This window comes from Drosophila busckii, chromosome 3R, assembly GCF_011750605.1.
Source record: "Drosophila busckii strain San Diego stock center, stock number 13000-0081.31 chromosome 3R, ASM1175060v1, whole genome shotgun sequence".
Lineage (NCBI taxonomy): Eukaryota > Metazoa > Arthropoda > Insecta > Diptera > Drosophilidae > Drosophila > Drosophila busckii.
The window spans coordinates 12,002,908-12,027,823 of NC_046607.1; the positions used below are offsets into that span (position 1 = coordinate 12,002,908).

Here is a 24,916-nt window from a genome sequence, read left to right on the forward strand (position 1 = left end):
AGTTATTACATTTTTAAAGTGCTCAGCTCTAAAAAAAAATATCTATTGATATTTCAATTCAAGCAACAAATGTTGGTTTCCATTATTTGAATCCCTAATTTAGTATATTCCAACATTTAAAACTATTTTATTTTATTTAAAGAATTTAAAAAATATATAATATATCTAATATTTAGCTTAATGAATTGTAAGTACTTTTTACTAACTATCTTTCTTTTTTTTTCAGCTATTCAACAACTGAGTGATTGTGGATGGACCCGCAGCAAGAAATAAAATGTTGAGACTATCGATTGGCTGGGGCTCAACAGTTGCATCATTTCACTTAACTGAACTTCACGAAGGCGCAATGCAGTTAAATAGACAATTGCATGCAAAGCTAAAATCAAAGAAAAAAAGTGATGTCGACAAAACGAAAAAAGCAGAACAAACAACGCGAACGCTAAAATTGAATAATGTTCAGAAACGCAAAAAGAAAACAAATGGAAATAGAAAACACAACAAATACTTTGGCAGGCCAAATGTGATTTACTGCAATCAATTTAAATGCAATGCAGACAAGATACAAATACACACGAACATGCATATGTGTGCCAATGTGCATGTGCATGTGTGTGTGCGTGTGCGTGTGAGGAATGAGAACGAGCAAGAGAACTGAGAGACTGAGACTGGGGCAATGGACACGGCGACGACACCTTTTGCCAAAGTCGATTTTAAAGACTTTTTGTGCAATTTGACGCAGTGAGCAGTGAAAATAGAGACGATCACAGTAAAAATAAGAACAACAACGGCACAGTCCGAGCCAGAAAACTAGACATCATTATTGATGACAATTGAGTGCGCCAAGCGAGCAGCTGTGCCAAAAAAAAAACAAAAGAAAAAAATTAAAGGAGCGAGTCAGAGCGAGAGCGATGGAGCGAGTGAGCGCAATAGCAATTACGATAATTAACACAGCCAGCGGTGTGGAAAGCACAGCCACAAAAGCCAAAAGAGAGCAAGAGAGTGAGAGCGAGAGAGAGCGCGCGAGAGTGAGAGCTGTCAAATTGCTTAAATTGATGACGTTTTGTACGTTGACAGCGCGCGTTGTCATTTGAGAAGTGAAGAGAGCGGGTGGTTCGGAACTTGGGGTAAGTTGCGCTCATGCTGCACGCTGATTGGTCAGCGAGCGAGAGAGCAGAGCACGCCTCTGTTAGCGCAGCTGAGTGCTGCTGAGGCGGCGTTTCCAATTAGACTGCGCAGCTGCCAGTTGATGACGTCAGCGAACAAAACCAAACCGGTTGGAGCCTAAGCCAGAGCGCGCAAGCGAGAGCGTCAGTTTGAGAGCGAGAGAGCGCAACAGACTTGCATGTGTTTCGTTTCGTTGTTTGCTGCTCGCATTTTGTTGATGTTGAATGTTGAACGTTGCACACTGGACTCGCTCTGCCTGTCGTTGCCACAGCGCCGCGTATTTGCCGACGCGTTTTCACAAAAAGCCCAAAAAGTTAGTAACTGCCAAGTTTGTGTGTTAACCCATGGCCATGTGCTAGTTTGAACTTTAGTAAAAGTGTTTAAAATGCCGCAACGCAGCACGCTGAGTCCCGTTGGAGCTTCACGCAGCTGCAGCAGTCCGGCCGTATCCGAAATTTCAGTGGGCTCACCCAGTCCGCCGCCGCCCAGAGCTAATCTGAAGCGTTTGCGTTTGCTGCGCAGTCCCACAAATGCTGCGCCCGCGGAACGCATCAAGAGCTTCTCGATTGATGACATCTTGGGTCGCAATGATAAGCGCAAGACGGCCACGCCCGCGCCGCCAAGTTTGCTGTTGCATGAGCGGCTACAAGCGGCGCCCCCTGCCGCTGTCTTGCCACAAGCCACAGCACCTGCTATGCCACAAGCCACAGCACCTGCTATGCCGCTGCTGCATGCTGGACTGCATCCATTTCTGCCGCCTGCTCTGCTGCACAGCTATGAGCAGCGCCTGGCCTGGGACTATCAGCGGCAGCTGCAGGAACATTTCCAAGCGCAGCTGCTGCGGCAAATGAACATGGATCCTGCCATTATACCCATTGCCTCCGAGGATGGCAGCTCCGAGCTTTCAAGCAGCAGCAACTGCAGCACGCCCAAGCGTGAGCCAGAGGACAAAGCCGCTGCCCAAGCGTGCACAAAACCAGCAGCGGGCGCTGCGCCAGATACGCCGCTTGATGCGCTTTTCCAGCTATCCACCAAAAACTTTGATGAGGAGCAAGGTGAGTGGCAACCGCAACTAAATTACATTTTAATATAAACGCAGCCACACAAGCATCACTTGGATGATTGTGCGGCCGAGATTGATCAATTGTTGTCATTACGTCTTGATGAGATTCTGCTTAAAGCGTAAAAACAGTAGTAAGGTCAGCTGCCTGAGGTGGCTAAATCAATTTCCAGCCATTACCAGACGTGCTCGCTGACTGATTGCCTCATACTCCAGTCGCAGACCCAAACTCATCTCGCTTCGATCCGAGGCTGAGCCTCTGAGTCTCTGATGCGCATGCGTATCGTTCGCCATAATTTGCTTAGCGGCGTTGATTTTTCTCGTTAAGACTTGAGCTCAGTCTTGAGTTTGAGCTACTGAAATTGAATTTACGCGCAGCACGTAGCGGCCGCTGCTGCGACTCTCCCCGTGCTCTTTTGCTTTGGCATGACCATCTAATCAGTTTAGTAGTTGCCACACCAGCTACTGTCTGCTCTGGAGTGGCATTGAGTGCTGCGCGCTCGCAATCTGATTACGCAAATGATTATTACTTGCGCTTTGACTGCCGCTCGAGAGCTTTCCATAGTCTTTTAGCTTAGCGCCATACCAACTTCATTTTTTCCCAAGCCACCCTGGGGCATCCGGTTGGCAATTTATGCCCATTGCACTTCTTTTTCTCTCTCTCTCGCGCCAATTAGAAGCTGATCAAAAGCGCAGGCCGCCGCCATTGCAGCTCAGCTGGGAAAAGAATCGTATCCTATATGCTCACGTACTTGCATTACTTCCGGCTCAAGCGCTGAGTAATTAAAAGCTCAAGTTGTTAACTCAGTTGAGTGCACAACTAGTAAATACGCTTTGTCAACAGCAAGAAATTAGATTTAGTTTAAATTTTATGTTGCCAACTGCAGCAAATGCATAAGCAGTGAACTGCAACTAGCATAAATGGCAATGCACGACTACTAAATACACTTAGTTGCTGGTTTGGGTTGGGCAATATATTAATTACAGTTTATGTTTGTAAATTAAATAGCGCAATCGTCTTAGCACGCTCAAAAACATAAATAAATTATTTGTGCCGCAAAGCAAATAGCTCAACTATTTAATACGCTTTGCTAAACATAAATTAAATGTAGTAAACTGCAAAATATACTTTTAAAGTCTGCAATAAAGTCATAAGCATTGAACTATATAAATGCAAGCAAGCTAAATGTTAAAGCTCAACTACTAAATACACTTGGCTGTAATAAAACGATTAATTTTTACTCTAAGCATATTTCTATACAAAGTAACTACTTTATGCTGGCAATGCAATTAGCATAACTGACAGTGCACAACTATTAAATACACTTCAATGCAATAAATTCGATTGGGCAAGCCATTAATTATTAATCTAAGCATATTTCTATATAAAGGATATACTCTATTGCAATTAAAGTGCATAACTTACAAATGCTGCTAATGCAATTAGCATAACTGACATTGAACGACTATTAAATACACTTCAATGCAATAATTTGGGGTTGGAGCCAAGCTATTAATTATTACTTTGTGTGATGGAAACAAACATTATCTCTTACAAATGCCCTTAATAAGCACACGCATATTATTATACAAAGGGGCCACACTCTTAATAGCCCCTATGGCTGGCATAAAAACATAAACAAATGCAAATGCTTGAAAAGTTGTAACGATTTGTAGCACAACCGAAGCTGTCGTTAGGGCTTGTCAATTATGAGAGCTGCGCAACTTTATAAAAATAATAATGGTAATTTAAGCAGAGTGATAGCAAAGAGAGAGGCAGAGGCTTGGGGTGTTGCTGGCACGGGCTGTTGACGCTGCTTTTACTGTGACTGGCTGACTGGCTGACTGACTGAGCTGGTGGCTGGTGGTTGATAAAACGGCAAGACAATTGGCGCAGACAGTCGCATTATTGAACGAAGAACAAACAAAGCGGCAACGGATGCAGCCCTAATTACAATTTAATTACTAAAACTTTTCCCACTTGACAATGGCAATGGCAGCCGAAAGCGAAGAGCCAACCAGTCAGCCAGCCAGCCAAGTCTTTGGCCCCAGCCAAGCATGAACCACAACAACAACAACAAGAAGCAGCAGAAGAATCGTTGATGGCACTTTGAGTTGACAGTTGATTTGACAGATAGCAGTGTAAACATTTTACAACATGCGGGCTGCCGCTCTCTCTTTCGCTCTCTAACGGCTTAGTGGGAAGCGCAGTCAAAACTAATTAGTTCAACTAGACGTATACTTAATGTTGCGCACATTTTCTTGAACTGTAAAAGTCAAGAGGGTGCCAAAATGCAATAAGCACTCACTTTGCATACATGTCTGTATATTTAGCATAAATTATTATAATTACAAATGCAAATGCTTATAGTTTATAGCCCCGTCGACCGACCGACTGCAAATTGTGTCGAGCTGCATTGCTAACAACCATGTAAACTTGCTTTTAACCAACATCGTTAGAATGCAATTTTCAGTCACGTCAACTCAACAACAGTCTATCTAACTATCTATATACATATATTCTATCTATAATAAATCGACAATTGGCTGACGAGAAAATTGCTTTTCCGCTTTGATGTTCGTAACATATTTTGAATGTTTGCTTGTTATTTTGGAATCGACAAACTACATGCGACATACAAAATGGCGTGCAGCCACGCCTACAAAAAGCAACATGCGCCTATTTTTAGATACATATCTAGGCGCAACATGTTTGCGCTTTATGCATTTTCGTTGTTAGTTAGTTATAAGTTAATAATTTATTTGGCTTAATGATTGCAACACTTTAGAAATTGTTTGCAATTTCATGCAATTTAAATACCCAAACAACACTCAAGTGCGTCAATAGCTACAAAATTCATTTCGAATGATTAATCGCTGGCGTGCAAAGTTTTCAACGAAATCTGTTAATGACATTAAAACGGCAAAAAGCGTTAAACAGCAAAAATCAACAGCAACAACAAATAAATAATACTAAATAAACGAGTATAAAACGCGTTTCGCGTTTGCCTCAATATAAATTAAGCAAATGACTGCAGGCGCATAGCAAAGAAAACAGAATTCTAATAAAAACTCACAGTATGTGAGTATGAGCATGAAGAATTGCTAGAAGTGGGCAGTCAGCATACACACGACTACAGCATACACTTTGCATAAGCAAACAGAAATAAATGATAAGTAAATTATTTAAACTTAAAATGGCTTATGAGCAAAATTATTAAATCGATTGCAGACTAAGAGATGAACATTCAAACTTAAAATAGCTTATAAAGCAAATTTATTAAATTTAAGCTCGACTGCAGCATACACTTTTTATAAGAGCTGCACAAAATAATAAACTGAGCAATAGTTTGAGTATTTTTGCTTATTGCTGTTATACCAAAATTACTTAAAAAGCTAAATTTATAAATATGCATAGCTAAACTCAACTACAATATACACTTTTTAAGCTGCTGCAAACGAAATGTTAAGAAAACCCAACAGCTTAGCTCAATTTTATTAATTGTGTTGTAGCAAAATGTAGCAATAAGCTAAATTTATAAAAATAAATACATAAGCTTGACTACAATATACACTTTATATGGAATACAAACAAAATTATTAATAAATATAAAATTTAATGCATTAATATTATTTGTTTCGTATGAATATTGCTTTTAGCGATAAATTTGTAAATAAATAATACATGCGCTCAACTATAATATACACTTTTTATAGTCAGCAAAGTATAGTGTAAAAACTAACTAAGTTTTATTATTTGTTTGCACTCGTATATAAAATAATTTTATTTTGTACTCAACTTGCGCATACCCTACAGCACTTTAAATAGCTTTGGCGCATGTTGGGCAAACAAGTTGACAAGCTGTGGCGCTCGCATAAATTCAATAATTAACGGTTGCGCCTTCAAATATTTTATTAAAAATTATTATAAAATAGCAACAGAAATATGAGTTTGCGTGTTAGTCAGTCATAAAGCAAATCGCCATTATGGTCTAGGCATTAAATATTCGCCAAAATATTCAAAACGATTTGCCTTTCAAACAAGTAGAAAAACTTTTGAACGCGAACGACACCAACAGCCCTAAGGACACACATACACACAGTGACACACACACATGCAGACAAAGCAAGCAACATATATACGGGTGGTCTGGGGCAAGTTGCTTTGAGCAAATTGCATGCCACAGGGCGCGAGGCAGCACCAAACAATGAGCGGAAGGCAAATACTTGTGCGTGTGTGTGTGTTGCCAAGAACGCACTGAAGGTGTTACCTGCACGCTTTTGATGAGCACTAATTGAGCTCAAGTTGCATTTTTCTGCGCTGGCCATTATAGCGACGCAGCGACGGCGGCAGCGACTGCGCGTCGAGATCAAAGCGAGCCAAGCCGGCTACGCTATAAAGACAAGACAAGCGAAAATCAAGCATCGACAGTTAGCAGCGAGTCAGAGCGGGAGAGAGAGAGAGAGAGAGAGAGTGCGAAAGCTAACAGCGTATTTTGGTAATAACTTTATCATGGCCATATGGGAGGCCAACTGTTGCCAGAAAACTGCACAAATGAGTTGGCCAAGCAACACAGAAACAGACACAGACACATGGGCGGCCGCCTCTGTGCCAAGTCAGGACCTTGTCAAAGTTCTTAAAAACGCATTCACATTCGCAAACGGATTCGCATTCGCAGTTTGCGTTTATGCTCAACATTAATCACGCAGTCGTAGTCGCCCAGAGCTTCGCTGCTGCCTGCTTGACCCCAGCTGGGGCTGGGGCTGGGGCTGGAGCTGTGAATTTTTGGGCATGTGCTTGGGTGTCGAACATCAAAAAGCGCGCGCAACGCATAAAATGCCATTTAAAAACGCATTTTGCCCCAACCCGCTGCTGTGGCAAGTGTGGCCCGTAGGCCATTTTAGCTGCAGTCGAGATTGATGCGACCAACAGACAGCGCAAGTAGTTCGCAGTCCAATGGGCCAAGCCAAAAGGCGCAGCTAACTAAAGTTGCTGCAACGTTAACGATGCAACACACACACACACATACACAAGTATGTGGGTCACTTGGCGCTTTGGTGTAACCTGTTTGTGTTGCTGGGTCTGGGGCGTGTGCTGCAGCTACTGCAAATAGTTGCAATTGCAACAAATCATTTGATGCGACCCTCGTTCGCTCGCTGCTGCGCTCAAGTCTTTTGATGATTAATGCTAAAAAGCCAGCATAAATTAAAGCATTCAAATCATTAGCAGCAGAGGACAAAGCTGAGCGGATGGCCAAATTATTCACAGCTACGCCAGCAACGACATTAAAAAACAAACTGCGGGCCGCTGCTGCTGCTGCTCCAAATTCTGTTGCATTCGCTGCGCTGACAGGTGCAGCGTCCAGCCAATGCACCTGATGATGAGCCGCTGCTGATGTCTGATCTGCTGCACTTTTGATGCCTATTTGATGCCAAGATGAATGCCGCATTGTAATGCGAAATTTAACGTTAAGCAGGCGGCGATTAGTTCAGCTCAACTATATTCGAAGCTATTCTAAGAACGCGCCAGACAGACAAAGCGCAACTAATTGCACATTTTCGTAGTCGATAAAGTGTCTGATATAATATTTAATTTACGTTTATTTCAACATAAATATGAGTCGACATTTTAGGTAATGCAGCTTGAAGAAAATAAAATTGGGAAACGCATATTCTATGCAATTAATATTAGAGTAAAACTCACTGCATAACGTAAGCGATTATTGTTGATCTTAGGATTGTATAGAATAGAGTATGATAGGCTTAATATTTAACTAATATTAAGGGATCTATCCATTTAATATATTTGTTTTCAACTAAAACTAATGAAAGCAAATCGTAGCCCGATGCAGGCTTCTACCTTTTTCTTAAATTCCAAATGTTCTGTTGATCGTAACATTACAATTGGCATTAATTCGATAACCTTATAAAGAATGAAAAAATTTAATGAAGTCAGCCACGCCTACTTGTGCCAAAAATGCAAAATTTTGCATTTATTTATTTCTTGTCAACTATGAATTGTCGACGATAAAAGAAAATATTTAAAAGTATTTAAAATTATGCTTTCGTTTTTAAATTTGATAAGCTTAACTATGCACACTAAAAAGGCATTGAACAATAATAATTGTAAAGCTTAATATTATTTATTTACAAGATTAATTATTATACAAACTTAATTATTATAAACTAACTGAAAATGGTAAGTGCTGGCCGCTTCAATAAGCTTAATAAAATGCTTTGAGCTTTAGGTAATATGCAATTTATAGTATAGCTTAATCAAAATTTAATAGTATTACTATTGAAGCTTCCAACTATGATACAATTAGCTGTTGGGCTTTGAAGTATATAAGGGCTAAGAATATTTCTTGGGTTGCATAGAGTTCGTATAGTCGCAGAATTATTTTTCTTTTCATATAAAAAAGACAACAAGAGTCATCATACAATTTTTTATTAAGTAAAAGTAAAATTGTTTTAATTTAAATTTAATTAAATTTATTAGGTGAAATATTAAATTTAAATTTTTTATTAATTAAATAATTGAAGCTTGAAAACTTTATTTTAAAACTAGGATTAGATTAGATACAAAATTGTTAATAACTGCAACAACTCTGAAGCAAAATAGTAATTTAAATAGACATGTAGCTACGCAACATACAAAAATCACTTCAAAACAGTTTCTAAAACAACACATAAAATTCTCAACAATGCGCAGCAATAAAAGCTGAGAAATATCAAAAGAACTAAAACTGTTTACATTAGAACAAGAGCGACAAGCAACCAAAACAACCCCAAACGACAAACTTCGAGCTAAAAATCTGTGTTTGGAAGCTGTGAACAAAATGTTTGCTTAACACGAAACGTGAGCAGCAGCAGCAGCAGCAGCAACAAAAGGAAGGAAGGAAGACTGCACTGGGCAATGTCAACAAAACATTTAACACCTACAAAGGCGAAGGGCACTGACTGCCAGCAGTACGCGCACACCAGCGAGCAGTTTATTAAAGTGTGAAGAAAATTAATTTGACTATTTGATGCTGCTGCTGCTGTGGCAAATGACTTGCAGTCGCTGACAAGATTAATTAATCCCCAAGCAGTTTGCTAGTGGGTGTGAAGTGAAGTCAGCAATGTTTGCAATAATTGATTTCTGTTGCTTTTGTGTTGCGCTGTGTAAAACGTTTGTGTTTTTTTATTTGGCAAGCTGAGCTGAGTTCATGCGCAAAGTGTTGTGACAAGTCTTGTTATGCCAACGAAAAGCTGGCAACACACACACACACATACAACTAAGCATATGCAAGTCAAGTTGTCGGTTTGTTTCATGTTCACAATGCGACGCCTTCTGCAAGCCAAAAAAAAGCAAAAAAAACAGGTACTAGCCTGGCCAGTTCATTTAAGCCAACTCCAGACAGCACGACTCGCGTGCGTACTATATACTATATACATGTGTGTGTATGTGTGTGTGTGTGTACTTTTGACAAGTAATTTAATAAAGCCAGCGACATGCAGCGTTGCTGCTGCTTAAACATGCATAAAGCCCAAGCCAAAGCCCAAAAGCCGCGGGCTCAAGTGCCAGTTAGTGAGCCAGACGACTCCACAGCCCTCTTTTAATTTTGTATACACTTACTGCAGTTGCTTTGGCTTTATAACGCTTTATAACTGCTAACAATTTGTATAAATCTTAAGCGTATGCAAAGTTTAGTGCATTTTATTGCTTTTGCGCTTTGGTTTGTAATTACAATTAAAGTGACTTTGACTCTTGTTAAATGAAGTTTCACTTTGATTTTAGTTTTAACTGTCTGCAAAGTTGACATGACAACAACGACTGAACAATCAGCATAGGTTTATATATTGTCTATACAACTAAATCACGCTAAGCGGCGCCTCATTAGCCTATGAAACTGCTGCGTCTGTTTTTTATCTCATCTGCAGTTCAACTTAATTGATTTTAATGTGCCAATAATCCAACAGTCAGACATATGTTTGTATTTTGCGATATGCATCGGCACTTTTCACTAATCGGTTTGGTGTTAATTTATGGCCTATCTTAATGCTCGCTGGCAGCTTCCGCCTTGCTCGACGCCATGTTTTGGAGCCAGACTGCACTTGAATGTCTTTAGCTCTTGCTGCTCGCTAATTACGGCAATTAAAAGGCACTAAAAAACAAAAAAAGAGACTCAAAATTTTCTATGACAGACGCCGTCAAGTGGCTGCCAGTTGAGTTCAAGTGGCTACCAGGGCTGCAGTTTATTAATAAAGTATATAATTAATGTGGCCAACTAATTAGTGCACTTCAGGATCGCTTAGCTTCCTTTTATGCAGGATCTGTGCGCACACTCAGATGTCGCCGCTGATTAGCCCAGCTATATAGCCCCTAAGCCGTTAATGCATTAGCGTTGCTCTTACAATTGCAGCTCACATTGTTGTTAGCTGCCTGGCAAAGTCATAAACAATTTCAATTGCCGTTGCACATTCGCAACACTCAATTAACGCTTTTCAACAAAGAGTTAACAAACTATGCCCAACAACAACAACAATAACAATAATAATAATGCATTCATCAACTTCATGACAGCCGCGCGCGCATACAAACTTGGCCTAGACAACAAACACAATACTGTCAACCCATAAAGCGAGACTTGGCAAAAACTTGGCCGCGTATCTATTAAATTATGCTTAACTATGCGCCTTTGTTAAACCGCCCATTACAATGGCTAACACACACACACATGCACATACACATGTGTGCTGAGTGTGTGTGTGTGTGTGCTAACAATGGCCAAGCTACTTATGGCAGCAATAAGCAGGCAGCTGCGCCAAGTGAACTAAGCAGACTTCAGCTTGTAATATTTTTTTAATTTTTTTAAAATATTTTAAGCAATTACATTTATATATGTAAACTTGCATTTGTAACTGGCTTGTAGTTTAGCTTATTTTTATAGTTAACTAAAATATGCAGACAGCTTGCTTAAGCGAACTTTGCAGCTATGCAAGCTTTTTATATTTTTAGCAATTATTATATTTATAAATTTCTGATTTAGTTAACTTTTCTGCAATGATAATTAATGCATTTTAATTACCAAGCGAACAAGCTTTGCAATCTTTTTATATTTATTATATTTTTAGCAATTAATATATAGTAATGATTATGTTCTGATTTCTTTGGGTTTATTTAATGAAAATTAATGCATTTTGATTCTTTTTATAAAGCTAAGCACTTGATTTATAATTGTAAGCAATAAAAAATATATTTCATTATATTAAAAATATTATATATTTTTTTAGCATTTAATTAAACTTGCATATAGCAGTTCAGTTTATTTGTTATGCCTGATGTGAATTCTAAAACTTAATAGCTTGCTATATATTTTAAAAATTTATAACAATATTTTTACGTAATCTATAATAATCTAAAAAAAAAATCAAAAATAATCAAAAAAAAAATCTAAAACATTCTTACTGCTAAAAAAAATATTTTTGATTATTTCTGATTATTTTTACAATTTGTGGTCGTTTTAGGTTTTTTCTGATTTTTAGTAATCGTAAATAATCACACATTTTTCTCAAGCGAACTATAGTGACTACGATTACTTTCCAAAAATAATTTAATTGATTTGTAAATCTAATCGCAATTTAGCAACTATGTTTTAAGCAAAGAATATGGTTAGCATTTGCATTAAAACTTGCATATAGTTTACTATTTTCTTTTTAATTTTATTTATTTTTTATTTTGTTAATATTATATATTTATTTAACATTTAATTTGTGCAGTTAAGCTTATTTGTTATAACTGAAATGAATTCTAAAACAAGAATATATTTAAAACAATGAATATATTTATCAGTTGCCATACGCTATGCAATTTTATTTTTAAACCTAATTGCGTTGCATTCTTATGCTAAATTTTTGCTTTTGCAAGTGGCAACTTGCAAACTTGCCACAAGGCATGCGCAGCACATTTATAAACGCCAACGAAATTGTCATAAGACATCATTTGTTGGCCAGTTGACACACACACACACACAGACACACACATATGCAGACAGCTGCATGCTATAAGCTTAAGCGTTATATGCGGCGTATGCGTAATGGCCTGAGCGCCTGTGGCATGGGGCGATGGCCAAAATGCATAAACTACGCAATTTATGCGTATTTGGCAGTTTCAGAGCCAGAGCAGCCAACGGGGCGTAGATTTAATTAAATAAATTCCAAGAGCAATGCCAGCAACAAAAAAATAGCAGCAACAAAAACTTGTCGTCGCTTACACACAAACGCACATAAATTTGTGCGTCTGTGTGTGTGTGTGTATCAATTAAATAAATATGCGCGTTGTTTGCGCTGGCGCAGCAGCCAACAAAAAAAAAAAATAGTTGACAAGCATAAAACTGTGGCAAGTTTTATTTGTTGCAATTAACGCAACGTGCAACACGCCCACTGTTGCTGCAACGTATATATATCAACGGCTTAACAATTGGCTGGTGACACGTCGTCAGGTGGCAGTTGCAAGTTCGCTTGATACTTTAATTTATGGCGAGCTCATTTATTTGTCATGCCAAGCGTCCATAACTGTAACTAGTTCGCTTGTTGCCACATGCAACATGCAAATTTTGTATTCAAATTGATTTTTTCTCTTGCGCTTGGCAACTCTATTCGCAAAAATTTCTGGTTTTCTGTCATTTTATGGCGCCCACTAAAAAGCAAACCTACGAGCGCACAGTTGGCCAGGCCAACAGCAGCAGAGCAGCAGCTTTAAGCCTGCTTATCTGCTTGGCCATATCGATAAACATAAATAAAATAATATTGTCGTTGGCAGCGAGTTGCTTTAGCCCAAGTGGCAAGTCAACATGCAGGCGCACATAAAAATGCGCCATAATGATAACGATAACAATAACGATAACGATGCGCAGCGGTTGTTTTACAAGCAAAATTATGTGTTATTAGCACACGCACACTAATACACACACACACACATACAGTTAGTCATGCATGTGGTGCATTCGCACTTGTTTTATAGCCCAGACATTTGGTCGTCCTGCTGCGTTTTGCCTGCGTTATAAACTTGGCTGCTTTATCACTCAGCAAGCCGCACCCCTCACACTCCAGCCCTGGCGAAAATTAACTTGTTTTTGAATTGTGAGTTCTGCTCTCGTGCCGCAGTCCACGAAACTCACATAGTTAGTGCCGCTGCCGCATTAACGGAAATTTATCATAAATTCCAATTCGTATAACTCGCATCGCTTTGCCTACTAATGGGCGTTGATTAGCTAATTTGCTGCGCTCGTTTCATTTTCCACTCTCTCATGCCACATTGAAGCCGGAAAGTCATTTCAAATACTTTATGCTGCTGCTGCTGCTTCTGCTGCTGCCGTCGTTCGATCAAAATCGTCTACATATTTGCCACGTTTGATTGCCTTTGCAGCTTCCCCCCTGCCCCTGCCCCGCTTGTCTACCTGCGCTGCTGGACTAGCTCAGCTCATCAGCTTGGCCAGCGGCATGTTTACTTTGATCTTAAAAATAAATTCATGTTATGCTTACATATGGACGAGCTGCCAATACTCTCTAGCCCTATTATTATAAATATTTCTTATACAATAACAATCAATAAACGAAACTTATCAATTTGCTGTTGACTTTTGAGCATTAAATACAAAATTTGAAATCAATACAGACTAAACAATTTTGTAGTCAAAATAAAACATCAAAAATTCACATTAAAAAATTTAAAATGAGGTGCTATAACTTTTTTTTAAATTTATAAAAATGTAGTCAAATGTTTTATTAAAAGCTAAACTACAATTAATAAAAATATATTTAAATAATGAATTCAATCTGTAGTTGAATTTCTAAGTAACAGATAATTTAGACTAAAGTCGGGATATGCATTATGAACTACATATATATATAAAATAAATAAATTTATAAATTTCATATAAAGTCTAGTATAAGCTACAAATAATTGAATCTTGAGTCTGTATTAAATATTTTAATTATTCCCCTTTTCAAAAATATACTATAAGCTACAAATAATCGAGACTTGAGTCTGGATGTCTGAATTAAATATTTTAATTATTCCCCTATTCAAAAATATATTATAAGCTACAAATAATCGAGACTAAAGTCTGGATGTCTGAATTAAATATTTTAATTATTCCCCTATTCAAAAATATATAAGCTACAAATAATCGAGACTTGGGTCTGTATGTCTGGATGATATATTTTAATTATTGCCCTATTCAAAAATATATAAGCTACAAATAATTGAAACTTGAGTCTGGATAAATGGATTGGATTCAAATATTTAAATTATTCAACTATTCAAAAATCTTTATCGAACCATTTGACAGCTGAACTTCAATATTTAACTAAAGCCCCGCTTCACAACTTAACTTCTATTGTCAATTAGTTAACCAAGCTAAACCCACCAACAAAAGCTAACTACTCTGGCAGTTAGAGAGTGTAACTAAAACAGCTTTGGCAAGCGATTTGTTTTGCCCGACGGCCACAATGAGCAGCTTAGCCTGCTATCTCTATTACTCCCGCACTAGCTAACTCACTCGCACTCGTGGCTGCTAAAAATAATGAATGAATGGAAATCAAATCAAATCAAATTCAAATTAAATGCCGTTTTAGTTGCTGCACTGCGTTAACTGGATGGTGCTTAGTGTGAAGTTGAGGGGGAGAGCGGAGCTCGAGGGGATTAGCATAGCTTGTGGAGTTAGCGTTAGCGTGTTGTTGTGTAATTTTCATTTTTTGGCACGCATGCAAGTCACTCTTAGAGTAGTGCTATCTCGCTTGCACAGTCGTGCGCTCTTGCTTACGTTGCGTAAAACGTAAGCGTAGCTCGTTGGCTCGTTGGCTCGGCTCGCTTAACAATGAGAAGATTAATTTATGTTATTAAGTCGGCAGTGCGCTCTTTGATCTCTCGCCTCGGCTCTGGCTACTCGAGGTGTAAGGTAGGCATGGCCAGGCCGCCACCTGAATCAGCCGAAAAGCAGAGCAAAGAGCAGAGCAGCGAGAACAAATGCAGATCGATGAAGTTTCTCAAGATCGGAGATCTAAATCGCGCTACCTGAGAACGTAACTTCCCGTGTTGCTTGTTGGGGTAGTCATTTCTTTTAGGTAGTGTATTTGGCTAGTCGCCTGTGCTTCATTAATTTGTAATTTATGACAGCTTGTCATAATATCAACGCTTTTTTGTTGTTGTTGTTGTTGTTGTTGCTATTGTAATATAAATTCAGCTAATGCTCATTAAGCAGCCACGCTCCGTTTTCTTATTTTCCAACGTAGATTGTTGAACCAATGTCTTTGGGCCATGTTAGCGGTTTGTTCAGCAACATCATCGTCTTGGCTGTCTGTCCATCCATCCATCCATCTAGCTAGCTAGCTAGCTAGCTATCTATCTAACTATTTATTTGTACGTCGCTTCGCCTAGGGCTTCATTGTTGGCTTTATGCTGTTGTCAACGCTTTTTGTTGTGCCACCAATAAAACGGCGGCACTCTTTGATCTGTCGGTCGCTTCAAAGTCGCAGCCAGCTTCTAACTCAATTAGTGTGTAGTTTTTTAAACGGTTTTGATTACAAGCACATTTCTTAGCTCTATCCCCACTAACCACACTAACCAATGTGTGCACATGCTACTTATAAAGACATTAAGCCAACTAACGTTTTGGCCTACATTGCGGCCCTGGGAAGGTCACTCAATCAGCCGAGCCGAGCGCCCAGGATACATTGGCTGCTGCTGCTGCTGCTCCTCCATACTGAGGCGCAACCACAGCTTTGATCGCATTTTAATGATGATGACCATTGTTAGCTGATGTTAGCGATTGCACTCGCAGATTTTCACTTAACAACGCCGCCAATTCCCGCCCTACAGTGGCCCAAAGCCAACAGACTACAGACAGACAGCGCAGACTGCTTCGTTTTAAGAGGCATGCAAACATTTAACTCGCAGACAGAGCGGGGTTGTCCCTAGCCAAACTTAAGCCCAGTGCCCAAGTCGGAGGCTGCGCCTGCGTTGCTTTCAAATTGCAGTGCAACATAATTTTTAGTATTTTATGCTGAGCAGGGCAGTCCGCCGAGTAGCACTGTGGAGCAAAAGCTGCATCAATTGAATTAACAACTTTACTTCAGTGCAGCTGATAGCAAAATTGTTGATTTTGTTGTTGATTTTATCAATGAAAACTATTCTGTGAATTCAACAACGCTTAATATTGTAGAATTATAGTTCAAGTATTCTAGTTCCAGAGAATCAGAATTCACCAACGCTATATATTGTAAAATTGTATTATAAACTTTGAGTTTCAGGTTATTATATTAGAATATGAATACACCAACGCTCAATATTGTAGAATTATAGATCAAGTTTGAGTTCCAGGCATTAGACATTAGAATCAGAATACACCAACGCTAAAAATTGTCCAATTGAGTTCCATATTAGAATCAGAATTCACCAACGCTAAATATTGTAGAATTGTATTCAAAACTTTGAGCTCTAAGTTTTTATATTAAAATCTGAAGACACCAACGTTCAATATTGTAGAATTAGATTCAAATATTCGGAGTTCAGTTTATTGTATTAGAATAAGAAACAAAACAGATGCATGTCAGTGAATTTATTGGTGAATGGTGTGAATTACACCAATGCTTTGCATGGAAGTTGCGCATGTTGGTGAATTTGTTGGTGATTGTTGTGAATTACACCAATGCTTTGTATGAAAGTTCACTACTAATCCCTAATAGACTCTTCAATTTATACTTTAATTATTTTGATTTTTGAGAAGCTTTTCCCCAACTCTTTTGGCTATGCATTCTGCACATTTTGCTCCACTGTGGGCAATCGTGCAACTGGTGCCAAGTGCGCCTCGGGTGTAAGTTGTAGTTGCAGCCAAGTCCAGTGCGCATGTCCACAATTGAAGTGAAGCTCATCGTCGTCTACCGTCTGAGTGACTTCATTGCTCTTTACGTTACGTTAGCTTAAGTATACGTTGGCCTGAGCGCCATCTCGTTTAATCTACCTTTTAAGGGGCGTGGCCATAGTATTTTATACGTGCTGATCAAAGAGCGCCGCCGACGCTTTTGTGCCAGCCTCGGTCCGACAGTCGGAACTTCAACTCGCAGTTGTTTTTTTCTCTGTTTTTGCTTTTGTTTTCCAGTGCGAAGCTTTACGCAATGCAAGAGATGGGGGGGAGGGGATAGGAAAGGAGCCGCGTGTGGGGCCTGCTGCATGTAGCTGGAACCTAAGCATAGCTTTACGTATTCATTATTGAATTAAGGATGACCACGTTTTCGGCGCTTCGTTTGACTTCATTGGAGCTGCAATTGATTTGCCAGCTATTAAAATCAATCAAAAACTGCGCATGTATTGCTGATGTAATTACATACATGTACCATATGTATGTCTGTCTGTCTGATGAATTGCTGGTGATGAACATGCTGCCCGCTAACGGTTTGTTGATATTTCCCAGGCGCAGCAGTTTACTCCTTTTGCTCTGCCGAACTCCAACTCCAGGGGCTATATAAAAGAAAGCTGTCGATAATATAAAGAAATTAAAACGCCTCTGATGAGCCTAAAGAGTGCGACAACAACACAACTTGATTGCTCTTGCTTTGGCTGCCTCGAGGCCGTTGACATGTTCTCTGCGCCACCGAAAATTGCAGGCACTTCAAAATTATTACCCATGTTAATGTTTACAACATGTAACACAGCAATCAAAATAGCTGCGGGCACACAGAAAAAAACATGTCACAAATATATGTGCACTGAAAGAAAGGGGTGAGAGTCAGCAAGAAATGCATAAAGCTGCAGTAAAGTAATTAAAGCAAATAACGTTGGCAGTAACGCTTCGTTTAAATAGTTAGTACAAAGAATTTGCATAGACTGCAGCTGAAATTAAAAGTAATTCATATGCTACATACTATAAACTTTTGCTAATGGTTAGATAAAGTGAAAGTTAGTGTTGAATAAATTCTTTAAACGAAGGAAATGTTATCATTAATTTAATTAACAAAAATGTACACATTTTTAGCTGATAATACAATAATTTATTTAATTTCGTAGACAAAATCATTAAATAGAACTTAAATAAATGTTTTGCTAGCAAAGTTATAAATTGAGAGGAAATTTTAAATGAACTCGGTCAATCCGCGCATATTATAAATTGCTAATATTTTGTTTTTACAACTCAATGAACATAAACTTCTTTATATAAACCACGAAATGAAGCTTGTGTGGAGTTACTTTTATAATCAACACAGAATAAATACAAAGAGCAATAGTAGCACTCCAGTTCTCTGAGCTACATGCGCTCCCGACTAAGTTCAGCAACTACTCATTAGTGAAATTAATTTCCATGCATTGGCTTTCAGGATCTTTTGCTCTATTATATGATAAAATAGCTGCAGCTGCAGTTGCTTAAGTCTTGCATATAAAATACCATTCATACTTACTAAGTATTATTTTTTAATACCTTAGCAATTAGAGTAAAATCAATTGAACGACTTAATGCTTAATGTTCATATTTAAGTAGCTACACTCACGCTGGCTTAAAGACTTTCCATGGTAAGCTCTGCGCATTGACCTCTTAAACAGAAGTGGGGCTGAGCCACAATAAGTTAAGCTCTGGAGAGTTGGGAGCGGAGCTAGTTAAGAGCAGCGCAGCTACACAAAGTATTCGAAATTATTGCGCGTATTACGAGCGTGTAAACAAGCAGCCAACGATGACAGTTGCAGACCCCACAAAAAGATCAACAAAAGCAACAACATTAACATTAACAAATACCAAAATTTATAACTTTCTCGTTATGGAGCGTTGCGTTCGTTTGTTCGTTCGTTGGTTCGAGACTCGCTTTTGTCGGCGATTTTGAATTTGTCTCATCTTCTTATATTAATTTGTGTTATTGTTATTGTATTTCGGCTTTTTGGTAGCAACAAATAACAACAACAACAACATGCAGAGCATTAAAAGCACAAAGGTAGCCAAAAGGTATCGAGTTTTATAACCTGCTCGAACTCATCAATTTCGTTGCTAACAACACGCAGACACGCCAAAGTGAGAGAAATATGTAAAAAGAGCCCGAAAATCGCTTCAGCTCTCGAGCTCGAGCTACGTGAATCATCATGACTGAGCAGCGCTCTCGTGAGTGGGACGGGGGGCGGGGGGGAACCTTTGTGATGCTGCATGTCATAAGTAAATTTTCTCGTGTTGTGTTTTCGGAGATTTCAAAAAGCCATTTAGAATAAATTAACCCGGACCTACCGCTAAAAAATCTGAGTCGGTCTTTGGGTTTGGGTGCAGTGAGTGCGTCGCATTAATCTGATCCCTCATCAGCCGTGGCCCCAAACAGGATTAAAATTAGTTTTTGATTACGCTTTCGAGCTTCTGGACAACGCAATTTGTGCTGTCCCGAGTTCCTTCGTTGCCAGTTCTTTATTATTTGGCGGCATGGCGGGCATGTAATTAACGCTTTTAGCAAAACTCTTTGTCGCTGCTCAGGCTCAGGCTCAGTCTCAGCTGCGGCGGCAGCGGCAGCGGCGGCGGCAAGTCTTTTGCATTCGAAGGTCGTCGCACGGTTTGTCATAATTTTGCTTTATGCATGCGGCAAACTTATAAAGCCATTGGCAGCTATTTAGCCAGGCCAGCCGAAAGGCCACAACACCGACAAATGTGAAATTCCTTGTGCTCATAAATCCGCACAATCGGCTTCTAATTGAGTCTTCCGTGCTGCTCCGACACCAGCAACACACACACACACACATTCCACATGTCATGGAGGCAGCAGCTTGCACTGTTAGGTAGAGATCAGATCATCTTACAAAACGTTGACGAGCGTGTGAACAGCAGCAGCATCGATATGCATCTTATTCTTTCACTTAAGATTTATATTGTAAGTAGAATGCACTTTATTGCCTTTGGCTTTAATTGAATTGCATCAATGTGGCCTAAGCGGCTCAATGGCTAATGCAGTTTGTTAAATAAAGTAGCCGCCCTGTAGTCTGCTTAATTTGCTTAATTACAGCAACACCATTAGGCCAGTCGCTTGATCTAGTTTGTAGATAAGGACTTGAGGGCTGCGGGCTTGGCAGGACAATGCGTCATTTTGTTTGCGTCTCAATTAGCAACGCTACTCCAACTAACATAACTTATGCTTATTTTGGCCAAGCAGCAGCAGCTCCTCGACTTCCATTGTGTCCAGGTGGTGTCACCAGCGCTTGCCTGTCACTTTGATTAGTTATGCTCTTGCTCTTGCTCTTTTGTTATTGCTGCTTTGTTTGTGGGTGCAGGCCATAAGTCTTTGTGTAAATTTGAGTGAAACTTGTTAGTGTGTCTGACTCTGAGTGTGTGGCAAGCTTGCTTACATAATTAATAAAGCGCAACAAATGGCCAAGCAGCACACCCACTTGCCCACATGCAATAGTGAGGGGCGTGGTCACGGCTTACACAGCTGCCAACTACGTAGCCTGATTGGCAACTTTTTGCAGCTAAAGCAAACCGGATTAATATTGCAGGTTGCACTTGCAACAAAAACAAACATGGCAATACACAAAAAAAAAAATCAAGACAAGCAATTTAATTAAAAGTTCAGGCATAGCGACATATAAAACTAAATATTAGTAACACTGCATTGTTCAAATAAAAAATTAATGGCAAAAAATCAATTGGAGCTTAAAATTTATTTGCAACTTATGTACAGCTGTTGAAAATTATTTGAAAAGATAAAAATATATAGTTTGAGCAATTAAAGAAATTTAAATATCATTTTTTTTAAATTTTTTGAATTAGTTGTTACAGCTTTTTATTTAAAAAGCTTATGGCTGATTGTTCAAAGGTTAAAGCTGTAACATATAAATATATAAATTTATTTTACGCTTCGACTGAGAGTTTCACTTATTTTTTAGAAGCAAAAGCAAACGCAATATTTGAATTTGAAGCAAAGTTATAAAAGTGAAAATCATACAAATTTTGCTACTCAAACTGAAGCAATTTAAACACTTTAAGCAAAACTAAAGAATTTTTAATAGCTACGAACTATTTGGAACCTTTAACTTCGATCAAATTTAAATTTTATGCTTAAAAATAATTGAAATTAAACCCTTCATATCAAACTTATGCTGAAAATGCTTAAACCCAATATTACTGAAACAATAATTTTGAATTTGTAATTTAAGAAACAAGTACAGTAAGCAAATTGATGACCACGTGCCGCTGCCTATAAAAAAACATAAGATCGCTTATAAGCACGCAGCCTTGAGTGCCTGCCTGCCCCTTAGGTAAAGGGCGACTAGAAAGGGGCGTGTTTTTTGTCAGTGTAGATAAATGAGTTTTACAATAAACACATCAGCATTGTGTCAAAAATGGCTGTGGGTAAACATTAAGGAAACCAACCCCGCTAATAAAAGGACACAAGCGCGTCCTTGTGGCTGCATCTTAATTGTTAATTGTCGGACATGTTAACAAAACTTGATATTATTGTCTTGAGGGGCTGTGCAGCAAAAGTTCAGCTGCCATTTCCGCAGTCGAGATGTTGAAATGCAGCAGCAGATATATGTATATAGTATATATGATAAATAAACATTTTAAATGCGATTTCCGCTGCGTCCAACGAAAAGAAACATCAATTAGCTTTAAACATGCTAACAAAACAAATAGCTGGGCAATCAAATCCCAATCGAAAGCGCTTAAGCAAACAACAATAGCAATTCTATATCCATAAAGGAAATCATTCAGCTGGGCGCTGAGTCTGCCAATAAAAAATCAAAACTAGGCAAACGGCGTGAACGCCCATAAAACTTGATGATCGGTAAGCCAAGCAAAGCATCTCCACTCAATAAAAACAAAGCGGCTTCAATCTCTTTTTATACTTTTTTTTACCTATGCGTGGTATTTATGGGCCACGTTTTGTTTGTCCATTATGTCCATCGATGAACTAGTGCGCGGCTGCTGATGCTGATGCTGATTGAATTGAAAGTGGAAAAGCGTTTGGAGTTTTTAAACTTTTATGTTAAAAATATTTATGGCTGCTCACACATTTTACAACTTTGTCACACATTTAAGATGCCGCCGCCTTGAACATCTTTGCCACGCGTTCGAATCCAAAGAAGAAGCGAAAATCACGCACTGCATTTACCAATCAACAGATCTTTGAGCTGGAAAAGCGTTTTCTCTATCAGAAGTATCTATCGCCAGCGGATCGCGATGAAATTGCTGCCGGACTAGGACTGTCAAATGCACAGGTGAGTATCTCATCCTTTTATCTCTGAAGTTTACATCATTTTAATTGTGCAACTATTTCTTAGGTCATTACCTGGTTTCAAAATAGACGCGCGAAGCTGAAGCGCGACATGGAGGAGCTGAAAAAAGATGTGCAAAGCGTGAAACAATTGTCAGCGAACAAAAGCTTTTTAGAGAATGTTAATGACTTGAGTATTTTAAAGACCCGACCAGTCAGCAGCACCCACACGATGCCGGCAATTGCAAGCTCAGAGTAGCAATCACCATCATCATCCGCATCACCAACATCAGATGCATGGCAACCAGCAGCAGCAGTCGAGCAGCTCACGTGACAAGGATAAACAGGAGCTGCGCATGCTGAAGATGATGACTCTGATGCGCTACTCGGACGGCAAGTTGCTCTACCCGCCGCCACCCCAAGCAGCGCACGCTTCGCTGGAGCTAGGCAATGTTAATGGCAACTAACTTAGCTTCGTCGTCGTCGTCGTCGTCGTCGTCATCGTAATTAGTCCAATTTGTAAATTGCAAATACGTTTGTAAGCACTTCTAATTTGCCAAAAGGAGAAACAAGCAATTTTCCTCGACATAATTCTCCTAATTGTAGTATTAAATTTCATATAAATTACATGTGATTTCGTCTAAATATCACGCATACGACTACTATTACACCTATGTGTGTGTATGTAAATCTCTGCATGCAGCAATAATTAAATTGTTTGTAATACAAGTATGTAAGTAGAGTAAGGTTGATGCAATCTAAAATAAATTTTAATTGTCGTATTTAAACAAGCAAAAGAAACACAAATGTGCGTTTATATAATATCTGCAATTAGTGCAGGATTTTTAATGGATTAATTATGCTGACGCTTGCGTATTTTTCAAATTAACAAGCCACTGGTATCCAATTAGATTCTACATTGTTTTAAAGCTTATTGAATAATTATAAATATCGTATTGTGTCTGAATTTGTATAAAATTATTCATTATACGTAAACAATTGCTTCTGATCTATCTATATATATACATATATTCTGTTCTGCATTATAGTATTTTATTATGCAAATCGTATAATGCATTAGCTTGATGAATTATAATGCTGTTAATCAGTCGTCAATTGGAACAAGCAGAGAAGTCTGATTAGTCACTATATTTCCACTGTTCCAATTCGAATTAGCAAATGCACAAACCATTTTAGCAAAGGCACAAGTTAGTTTTTCTTAGCACCAATGAGCGTCCAAGTGTTTAAATCTCAAAAAATGAGTTATTCAACACACAAACCATTTGTTTGCATCCCTGATGAACAAGTACACTTAAAGAAATAATTTGGAATTATCTGCTTGAGCATTGTATAATCATTACGTTTATATTCCAAAAATAATTTAATTGATAAGCAATAGTAATTGAAATTTAGGGGATATGGTTTGCTTGTTAGATTTTTTGTTGCTAATTAACATGCAAATTCTATGCAGCCTAATCACAACTTTTATACAACTTTATTAAATATACAAATTAAAAGAAAATACAAATGTATATTTATTATTAACTTATATTTAATATCCATTCTTAATTTTCTTCATTTGTATGTTTTTATTGTTTACTTATCTTGTGTTTTTTGCAGATAATAGAATTGGTAAGTCTATAGAACTATATTTATTAAAAGAATTAAATAAATAATTGCAAAATGTTAATTGAGTTAAAAAATATATATAGTTAAATACTTATTGCTTAATTGAAGAAAAAAGAGGCAGACAGCAAATATTTTTAATTGAGGCAGTTGGTCTAGCTCAAAATGTAAATATACAACAAAATATAAATGGCACTGAAAACGTTGAAAGGACAAATAGCAAGCAGTGTCTTAAACAATGAAAAATTAAATTCTTGCTGAAATATGTATGTAAACTATGTAAAATTGATGTAAGCAAACATGTGCTCCCTTTAGATATTTACAAGCTCTGCTAGCAACCACTGATGATGATGAGAACTCGGGACCCAGCTGGGAATTAAAAATAGATAGATGTGCAAATTATGAAGACGTAAATATGAAATTGGCAAATTTGCGAAATGATTTGTGAGCGATTTGTTTTGATAGCATGCAAATGATGTCGATTTTATTGACAAGTGAAAATAAATAGCTGCCGGCTTGCAATAACAGGGCCAAGAATGTGATTTATGCGCATCATCATCATAGATCGGCATTTAAGGCATTTAAATCTAAAGCTCAAGCGAAAGGTCAACAAACTGTACGGCAAGCTGCATATGGAGCTGGAGCTCCACTTGATCCACTTGAGTGGTTGCACTCTTTCCCAGGGTTAAGGCAGCAGATAATAATGCTGCCACATAATGACACAATTAAGTTACAATTATGTGGCTGCCACTCCAGATACTGATGCCCCCGCACCCGTTCGCGTCCGACACTTACAAGTGGCTGCTTTCACCAGAAATCAATTCTAACAAACGAACGACTCTCACAGGG

General features: G+C 38.4%; 1 protein-coding gene across 1 annotated transcript; it reads left to right on the forward strand.

Moving 5' to 3' along the window:
* Nucleotides 1–1,395: 1,395 nt before the first annotated feature.
* Nucleotides 1,396–23,219, forward strand: LOC108602190 (homeobox protein MSX-1). Its single transcript, XM_017990237.2, has 4 exons — nucleotides 1,396–2,219; nucleotides 22,267–22,445; nucleotides 22,509–22,594; nucleotides 22,647–23,219. The coding sequence occupies exons 1-4, from the start codon at nucleotides 1,550–1,552 to the stop codon at nucleotides 22,906–22,908; spliced, it is 1,197 nt and encodes a 398-aa protein (XP_017845726.2). The 5' UTR covers nucleotides 1,396–1,549; the 3' UTR covers nucleotides 22,909–23,219.
* Nucleotides 23,220–24,916: the final 1,697 nt, after the last annotated feature.